Raw genomic sequence first — 9,653 nt, 5'->3', positions numbered from 1 at the left:
CCAGGCCCCTCTGGATGGCCTCTCGTCCCTCTGGCACATAACTGCACCTCCCAGCTTAGGAGTCAGCAAACTTGCTGAGGGTGCACTTGGTGCCACTGCCTGTGTCACTGATGAAGATACTAAACAACACCAGTCCCAGTACAGCCCCTTGAGGGACACCACTTGTCCCTTTGCCCAGCTAGACAACCATTGACCACTACTACCTGCTGCATTTTCCCTTCCTCCCCAGCCACCCTCTCTGTGACTCATCAGGGCATCTCTGAGCCCTCCAGCAGCCACACTCCCATCTAGCATGGCTCTACAACTGAAGAGGATCTCTGTTGGTCCTGGTTTAAGCTTCATCCTAGGCCTGATTTACACCCTTTGCCCCCAACCCCTCCAGCTTTTCCAACACACCCAGCTCCTCTGCAGCATCACCTGCCTGGCTCAGGCTGGTTGCTAGATGTTCCACAAGCATTCCTCCACAGACCCCCCTGCTGCTCCATGTCCCATAAACATTCATCCAAAGACCGAGTGGGACCTGGTGGCCCTAGGGGATGGCAGAACAGCTGGGTGAACACCAAAAGGGGACTTCTCTCAGCTACCAGGAGAAAGGAATGAGGGTCACACCCACTGTGGCCAAGTAGAGGGGTGCTCCTGGAAGCAGGGCAAGGGAGGACCCAGGGAAGGGACAGGTACCTGGGCCCCAGCTCGTCCTCACTGCGCCAGACGAAGTCTCCAAACTTCTCGTAGTGTGAGTTGTAGTGGTGCTGGACTCGGAAGATCATGGAAGCAGAGACCTCCATCAGTGTGTTATAGGCTGTCTGCTGCTCCTTCCCACTGGTGTAGCCATTGTAGAGGTTGTAGATTTTGTCAGCTATCTCTGAAAAGGATCAGGGGGATGGGATGAATGAACAGGCAGAAGAAGCTGACACAGGAAGAAGAGAGAAGCCTTCAGCAAGGCTGGCAGGAGAGGTGGGCAGCTGGGATGGCTGCCAGTCCCTTGGCACTGTTTAGTGATCTGGGGAGCATGCAGCAACTCCTCAGGCTGACCCTGAGCACCCTGCATGAGCAAGAGCAGCCCCAAAGACTCCAGCAATACTCCATGAGGGAACAGGAGGAGACGAGGGGGGCCACCAGCACAGGCAGACACAGCCTCACCCTCCCAGGCAGGGCAGGAAAGCTCTTCTCTACGTCCCCCAACCAAAAGCAACCACACAGCTCTGATGCTGAAGGGTAGGAAGGACATAACACAGTGGATAACAAGATGGTGCCTCAGCCAGAGACACAGGACATCATCCTTGTGGCATCTGCCGGGGCAGCTCAGATGTGTGCAACTCCCTGCTGCAGAAAAGGATCTCTTTCAAGGGAATGAAAAATGCACAAAATTCCATTTCCTTCCTTTTCTTTAGTCTCCGATTTACTTATTTTTCCTGGGAATGCTTATCAATAACATGGACATTAATCCAACCTTTCTTTTGTGTGCTTTTCAGACCAGAAAGCAAGCAAGCAAACAGACAACTTGCCTTCCACTCAGAGCAATCTTTTTACATGTGACAGCAGCCAAGTGCTCTGGGCATAACAACAAATGGGACTGCTTTCAAAACTGCAAAATGCAAAGTGCAAGAGCAGCTGGGTTTGTATCAGTGCTTCTGTTCCCAACCAAACCAGCTGCCACCAGCATCCTTTGAAACACACGGAGCTGAGAGCAGAACCTCACTGCTCACTGCCCCGACCCAGCAAGGGCTGCCCCTTGATTTTGGAAGAAGAAATTGCACTTTTCCCATGGGATCTGTGTCAGACGTGGCCGTGCCTGGGGAGGATGCTGTGGTGCTGTGTGGCACAGGACCACGGGAGCCACCAGCTGCCCAGCCCCAGGGATTTGGCTACTGGATGCTCTTGCAATTTGCCACCTCTCTTCAGATTCACGTCCCTGTGCCTGTGGGTGAATTTACAGGAGCATCCACAGTGGAAAAGGAGGGACTGGAGGGGCTTGCAGGGGCACATTGCATAGAGAAAAGCAAAATCAGCAGGAAATGTCTTCAGTTGTGGAAAAAGAGGCACCTGAACACTGACCTTCTGCCTTGCTGTCATCTACCAGTGGGCAGGCTGTCCTCAGGGTGACCGTGCTCAGCTCCGAGTGTCTCCCTCGTGTGTCCACTGCGTAGAGGGTAAACCTGGAAGGCAGGGAGGAAAAGGAAAATAACGTCCTGGTGCCTCAGTCCCACACCACCAGGTTGTTATGGGAACTGGCCTTCACAAGAGAAAGACAAAAACGTGGTACCAGTCAGCTTTGGCATCTCAAGGAGATGTGAGATGACTCCAGGGCTCCCAGCAGGAGAGCACCCAGGGTTAGGAGCTGGGCTGTGGGACAGGTCACTGCATCTGCCAAGCTCCCCCCACCATTCCCACCATTCTCTCTCCCCCCACCGTTCCCAGGAGCCCTGTGAGGCTGCACCCTGCAGCTGCCCAGCCGTGAGAGGACTGTAGACACCTCAGGTCCCTTTGCCCTGCAAACGTGGCAGTGCTGTGGCACCCGCCAGCCGGGCTCCCCCGCCAGCAGAGCAGGGATCCTGCCATCAGCAGGCACCCTGACAGGGGGCAGCTCCCACATGTCCTGTGAGTGGCCCCTGGGGTGGGTTTCTCCCTCGTTTCCTCACCAGGGTGGGGTCGGTAAAAGGGCAGGAATGATAATTCCACACGTGAAGGTAATGGAGAGGATCTGACAGGAAAATGTGGCTTTTGTGCCGGACGGGTGAAGCGTTGGAGAGAGGCTCTGAGAGGCTCTGGCTGCGTGGGATGTCCCTGGGATTCCAACCATGGAATCACCATGGTTGGGAAGTACCTCCAGGATCATCAAGTCCAACCACCATCCCAACATCTCCCTAACCACTAGACCACAGCCTCAAGTGCTGCATCTACTTGGTTTTTGAGCCCCTCCAGGGATGGTGACTCCACCACCTCCCTGGGCAGCCTGTTCCAGTGCCTCACCACTCTCTCAGGGAAGAAATTCTTCCCAATGGCCAACTGAAATCTTCCCTGGTGCAACTTGAGGCCATTTCCTCTCTCCTATCATCAGCAGTTTGAGAGAAGAGACCAACACCAGCCTTGCTACAACCTCCTTTTAGGTATCTGTAGAGAGCAATGAGGTCACCTCTCAGTCTCCTCTTCTCCAGACTGAACAACCCCAGCTCCCTCAGCCAGGCTCATCAGGTATGTTCCCTGGACCCCTCACCAGCCTCGTTGCCCTTTTCTGGACCTGCTCCAGCCCCTCCATGTCCTTTTTACCCTGTGGTGCCCGAAACTGGACACAGGACCCAAGGTGCTGTCTCACAAGTGCCAAGCCCAGGGCCACCATCACCTCCCTGCTCCTGCTGGTCACACCAGTTCTGATCCAGGCCAGGATGCCAGTGGGATGCTGAGCTCAGAGTCCTGGCTGGAATATCACAGCTCCAAAGTGAGAACACTTCCTCACAGCCAGGCTGACCATCTTCCAGTCACTCTCCCAAAAGACCTTGGGTTAGCCACCCTGAGCCAGACCTGGAAACTCGAGCTGCTTTTGACCAAGTGCAGGAGCTGGCTTGAACCCCTCGGGGCTCCGTGGTGCCTGGGAAGGGGGGTGCCCAGCTCCTGAGAAATAACACAGCTCCTTATCCCACAGGAAAACTGAGCAGCTCTTGCGAGTGAGTGCAGAGGGCTATAAAAGCAGATGAACCTTAAATGAGATGGAGACCCTGAGGTATGTTTACTTCAGGAGCTGTCCCAACTCCTTACCCCCTTCCTGGGGACAGACACAGTGATTCCCTTCCCTCACCCCAGCACTGCCAGCCCCCCGTCCCCCCCTGCTGGCCCTGCTCACCCCACACGTGGCTGACAAGACATTTGCACAGTGGCCATTCCCAGCACACAACAAATTCTCTGAGCCATCAGTGTTTGTTCCTTCACAACACTTGCTGTCTGAGAGGATGCCAGCAGGCTGACAAGGAATCCACTTCTGCATGGACAAGGGGAGCTCACCCAAGGAGATGTTATTTAATTCCTTGGCATGACATCATTTAAGTGACAATGAACACTGCTTGGAGTGGGAGCACCTCAGGAAGAACATCTGCACTGTGGAGCTTCACAAGGACCACATGGGCTGTTCTCCTCCTTGGATTAAGGAACAGCAACAAAGCAGGAGGGCAACAGGGAATTCGGGGCAGGAGTCTGACTTCAGGGCTTTGCACCTCTACCTTGGAGGTGCCACCATCCCTTCTTGTCGCTTCAACAGATGAGGTGTTCAAGGTGAGTACAGAATCACAGAACCCAGCATGGTGGGGATGGGAGGGACCTCTGGAGATCATCTCATCCAGCTCCCCTACCCCAGCAGGTCACCCGCAGAAGGGTGCCCGGGATCACATCCAGGCAGGTTTGGAATCTCTCCAGAGGAGACTCCACAGCCTCTCTGGGCAGCTGCTCCAGGCTTGGGCAACCCCACAGGAAAGATTTTTTTTCCTTCTGTTTTAGATGGAGCCTCCTGATTTCCAATTTGTTCTTGTGGCCCCTTGTCCTGTCACTGGGCACAACTGGAAAGAGTCTGGCCCCAGCCTCTTGACTCCTGACTTTTAGCTCTTGCTCAGCATTGATCAGATCCCCTTTGAGGCTTCTCTTCTCCAGCTCAGCAGCCCCAGGGCTCTCAGCCTGTCCTGGCACAGAGATGTTCCAGGCCCCTCAGCATCTCTGCAGCCTCTGCTAGACCCTCTCCAGCAGTTCCTTGTCTCTCTTGAACTAGGAAGCCCAGAACTAGACAAAATACCCCAGATAGGGCAGAGCAGAGAGGGAGGACAACCTCCCTTGACCTGCTGGTCACACTCTTCTTAATGCACCCAAGAAGACCATTGGCCTTCATGGCCAGGAAGGCCCATTGCTGGCTCATGGTGAACTTGTCCACCAGCACCTCCAGGTCCTTCACCAAGCTCAGTAAGGAGTCTCCTGCTGTAAGCAGGGAAGGTAGGTGTCTCTACAGTTTGGCAGCATGGATCTTCCTCTTTCCAGGTTCAGAAAGCAACAGCAATAGGGACACCCAATTGAGGAGGTGGGACCTCAGCCCCAGCAAGACCAGGAACTCTGCCATGGGAGGGCTGGGCAGAGACCCCAGACATCCTGCTGCCTGTCCAGGTGCTCAGCAGCAGGCAACACTCTTCTTCCTCATCAGCACAAGCACAAGAAAGCAGCACGAGGGCTCAGCTTGCCATGAGATGATCTCCATCCCCATCCTGGGGTCACTTGCTTGGCCGCAGCGGCTGTGTTGTGTTTTCTTCCTGAAATGGGTGAGCAGAGCTAATGGGTGACCTCTGCTCTGGCCATAGCAGCTCAGCCAGAAAGGCTCCATTAGCTTGGAGGCAATCAGTGCCAGAGCACTTTCCTTGAAAAACAGCAGACCTTCATCAAAACACGACCTTAATATTCAGCAATTAGTGCCCACATCACCTCTTCCATCTCCAGTGGGGTCAGGAGGAGGCACCTCTGCTTGGCAGGGTGTTAAAGCCCCTCCACCCCTTTGGGCCATGCTGGGAGCCCACGCTGGCCCTTTGACTGCACTGCTGCCCTCTGCCCAGCACACCCACATCACTCAGCTGCCAAAAGCAAGAGCATCTGTATTGGTCAGGCCTGGGTTAAAAAACACATATCCACAAGCAAGGCCTTCATCTCATCATTTCTGAGATGATATAAGGGAAAAAAAAAAAAAAGAAGGCAATAGAAAACCATCAGAATCCAAGTGCTTTTGATCTGCTGAAAGTCCTTTTTTTGAGAAAAAAAGAATTGCTTTTCCTCACTTGAAACCAGTCCTCCTCTGAGAATCTTAGAGGAAGGTTTTCCACTTCCAGTCCCTCTGACTGAGCAGTTCTGGTGTTGGCACCAGGAAGCTGAGCTCTGGTGGAAGCTGGCAGCCCTGGCAGTGTGCAGCCCCTCCACCTCCTGCTCCTTCCAGTGAGGGATCACAGGAGGTTTTAGCATTAATTAGGGTCCCAAAGATCCCCCTGAAGCACAGCAGCAGTAACAGCTCTGTTTTATCCATGGTAGACAGAGACCCACGGGGTGGAGCATTGTGCCCTCAAGAGGACACAAAGGTTTTGGAAACTCAGATGACGGTTTCCAATCATGTTCTCAAACCACTTGGCCACCCAGCCCCTCTGCAGCACAGCCAGTTAATGGCCCTGTGCTGAGTGCTGGGGGTTCTTTTTTCCCCTTTATTGCCCAAAACAATTAAGAGAAGACAGTGCAAAGGTCTGCAGCTCAGTGCAAACCCGGTGTGAACAGGCAGATCTTGCTGCATCTCAGAGAAACCTCTGGTAGATGGAGGTGAGGAGCTGCTGGCAGGGACAGGAGCAGTCTGGCATCCAACAGGGCATGAGGAGGGCAAGCATGGGAGGAGAGGAACCACCGTGGAACAGGAGGGATGGGGATGTCCACACAGCCAACCAGGGGAAAATGGAAGTGAGCAAGACTGGACATTGGGAAGAACTTTTTCACAGAAAGTTGTCAGGTGTTGGAAGATGCTGCCCAAGGAAGTGGTGGAGTCAACATCCCTGGATGTGCTTCAAAGCCACATAGATATGGTGCTTGGGGATATGGCTTAGAGGAGGATTTGGTAGAGTTGGGTTAATGGTTGGACTCAATCTTAAAGGTCTTTTCCAAACAAAGTGATTCTGTGATTCTATGATGGAGGTCATGAGCTGCACAGAGGACATGGTGGGCTGAAGACCAGTTCTGCATTGCTATGTGGAGACCCTCTGCCATACTTACATCTCCTCACAGTGTTCTGGCCCAAGGACCAGAACTGGCAGTGTCTACCCAATGGTGACAGAGCTGAACCTGATGATGCTAACTCTGATAATTTACAAAAACCCAAACGAGGCCAACGAGTGGCTCTGAGGGTTTTGCCCAAGGCAGAGGACCTCGGGGTCAAAGTCAAAGCCAGGAACAAAAAGGTCCCAGACCCACGCTCAGTGCACAAAACCAGCTCAGACAACCTGGCAGCCACATGGTAGCTCTAAGCTGGCAGAACCTCCTTCATAACCTGGAGGGGGTTTGTTTAGCCATAAACATTCCCCATGACATTTTCTCATGTTCTCCCTGTGCTTTCCTGCTACTGTCTCACAGCTGATCCTCTTTTCCACCCATGCCTTCATTAAGATCCTACATGAACACTTGTTTTTCTAGAAGTACTATGATAAGTTTTTCCCAAAGAGGTTCCAAGGAGCATTTCACCACTGGAAGCACATGCTCTTGACAGAGATCAGCCCCTCCAAGCTTGGAAGTGCTGCCACCCCTGCAGAAACACAGCATATGAACTCCTATAAAGTAATGCCACTAAAAGGTTTACCACTTAATTCAAACTTATTGGGATGCAAAGGAACTTTTAACAAGCGGCAAAAACCAATTAAAACGTTGTGTCATGAAATGCCAACACCTCCTTCCTTGTTGATACCCCACCCAACATTGGCTGAATCCTGGATTTTATCACCAGGCTCAAGATCCCTCACAGGGGAGGAAGAGAAAACAGAGGTGGGTGTTAAAGCTTTGGTTCCTGGAATCCAATGATCGTGGGAGATTGTCAATGGAGTTAAAAAAAAAACCCAGTGAAATAGGTTTCTATCTTTTCTCAATGTAGAGGAAAAAAAGAACCCCAAAAGACAAAATTCTAAAAGCACGAAACCGTAAGGCTGAGAAGGAAATCTCAGGACATGTTATTTATTTATGGCCAACAACAGTGGCTCATGTTTTTTTTCACTCCCTCTCACGATGCTCATGATGCTTGAGTGCTTCACTCATGATCCTTATTTGCAGGCAGGGAGTAGAGGACTCCTGGGTCTGCCCTTCCCTAGCTCAGCAGCTGATTTCCTCACATCCTACAGAGACACCACAGCCACTTCTGCTCTCTCTGGTCTTCTCCTGGAGCCTTTGGGCTCCTGCAGCTGCTCGGGGAGATGCTGTAGCCCCAACAGGCTACAAAGACAGCTCCAATGAGGAGTTCAGGGAGCACTCCTGCAGCTGCCAAACACCCAGGCTGAGCAACTGGGTGCCCACCAGTAGCTGGCTACAACCAAAAGCCACAGCTGTGGGGTACACCCAAGTGGGACCCCTGTGAATGGGGGCCAGAGCAGAGACACTGCTCCAGAGCCCAGCATCACGCCAAAAACACAGTTTCATGCTTTCCAAAGTGGTGCAATCACAAGAGGCTCTTGCCAGGAGAGCTTGGCTTGAGCTTGGCTGATGAGCCTGGGCTTGGTATCTCACTCCTGCAGCCATGAGACTTTTGCTCCCAGCTCCAGCAGCTCAGTGCAGGGCAGGTCTGGCTGGGGTCACACATGGTGCAATGGATTCTCTCTCCTGGCACTGTGGGTACCACCACCCATGACTGTGAGCACAAAACCTGACCTGGTCAGTCCTGGCTTACCCATGCCTCAGTCCTGGCTTACCCACATGTGCTGCACAGTGTGGGGTCTCTGGGCTCTGCTGCCACCCACACGTCACACCCTGGCTCTGCCACTGCTCCTTGCTTCCTCTGCCAGCTGAAAACCAGCTCAGAGGCCTCCGTTTAAAAAGCCCTCAGAGGACCAGCCCTTGGCAAACTCAACGTGAGGGACCCGGAGCCAACAAGGCTGGGGCTGGGCCGGGGCTCAGGCCAGGAATGGTGCCACCAACCCAGCTGGGTGGGAGCACTGAGCACCCCTTGTGCCCAGGCTGTCCTCGGCCAGGCTTTAGGACCTTCAGCTCCCAAACACCAAAGTGAGTGGCTCACTGGAGGAAGCCCAGAGGTGGGAGGGCTAGTGGGGGGGTGTGTTTCTTTGCCCCCATACTCCCAGCAGAGCATCAGTCTGGTGAGCAGCAATGGAAATTCATCTCAGCATCTCCTGGCTGCTAAAACCATCAACACATTTACACAAAAGGTTTCCCTGAAAGACTGTTCTTGCAAGGTGGGAGAGCCCAGGGGTGTGACAGGGTAGAGCAGAGCTGTGGGTATTTTACCCCCAGCCACATGCCACGGGGTGTGCGTGGTCCATGGGGCTACTGGCCCCCCACCATGGGCTTGTACGTCTCCTGCAGAGCCTCCCAGCCACTTCCACTGATGGCCATGGAGCAGGAGCAGGGCTCTCTTGCCAGCAGCAGTCCAGACAAGAACAGAAAGTGTGTGTGTGGGGTTAGCACAAGCATTCCCAACTCAGAAACCATTACACGTTAAAAAGAAATCAAATCAAATCAAAAGCAGCCCATTCACACAATGGGCTCCACAATGGGCATTCACACAATGCTGCTCCAGGTCTCCTAGGCTGGCCCTCTCCCTCTGAGCCATGCGGCCATGGAGAGCCAGAACCTGGAGTGGGCTCTGCCTGGGAGGTAAGCTGAGCTTCAGAGGGCAGTGGATGTCCTGTTGCTGTGCTCCTGGGGCTGGCACTGCCACAAGTGTTACAGCAATCAGACACTCCTGTTAGAGCACTTGAAGCCTGGCAGGAATGAGGAGCAGGGCTGAGGACAAAGGGATGTGACCTTGACCTCAGGCTGTGCCAGCTTGTCATGGAAAAGGAGGTTCTGAGCAGCTCTGTGCCTGCTGGGGAGAGGCACCACTGGAGGCAACACCAACCTGCTGCCCACCTATCACAGGCAAGAGGACCAACCTCTGCCTCGCAGGG

General features: G+C 53.5%; 1 protein-coding gene across 1 annotated transcript in view; it reads right to left on the bottom strand.

Moving 5' to 3' along the window:
* LOC103772203 (astrotactin-2-like) overlaps positions 1-9,653 on the bottom strand; it is a gene marked incomplete at its 5' end in the record, with an annotated part of 35,310 nt that overhangs the window by 7,713 nt on the left and 17,944 nt on the right. Inside the window, 2 exons of the mRNA XM_008939525.1 lie at positions 679-862; positions 2,056-2,156. Of these exons, the coding sequence (XP_008937773.1) occupies positions 679-862; positions 2,056-2,156 (285 nt within the window). The remainder of the gene's footprint in view (positions 1-678; positions 863-2,055; positions 2,157-9,653) is intronic.

Source organism: Merops nubicus, unplaced genomic scaffold (assembly GCF_000691845.1).
Source record: "Merops nubicus isolate BGI_N331 unplaced genomic scaffold, ASM69184v1 scaffold5114, whole genome shotgun sequence".
Classification (NCBI taxonomy): Eukaryota; Metazoa; Chordata; class Aves; order Coraciiformes; family Meropidae; genus Merops; species Merops nubicus.
The sequence above is the reverse complement of the archived record's forward strand: the minus strand, read 5'-3'. Positions and strand labels throughout refer to the sequence as shown.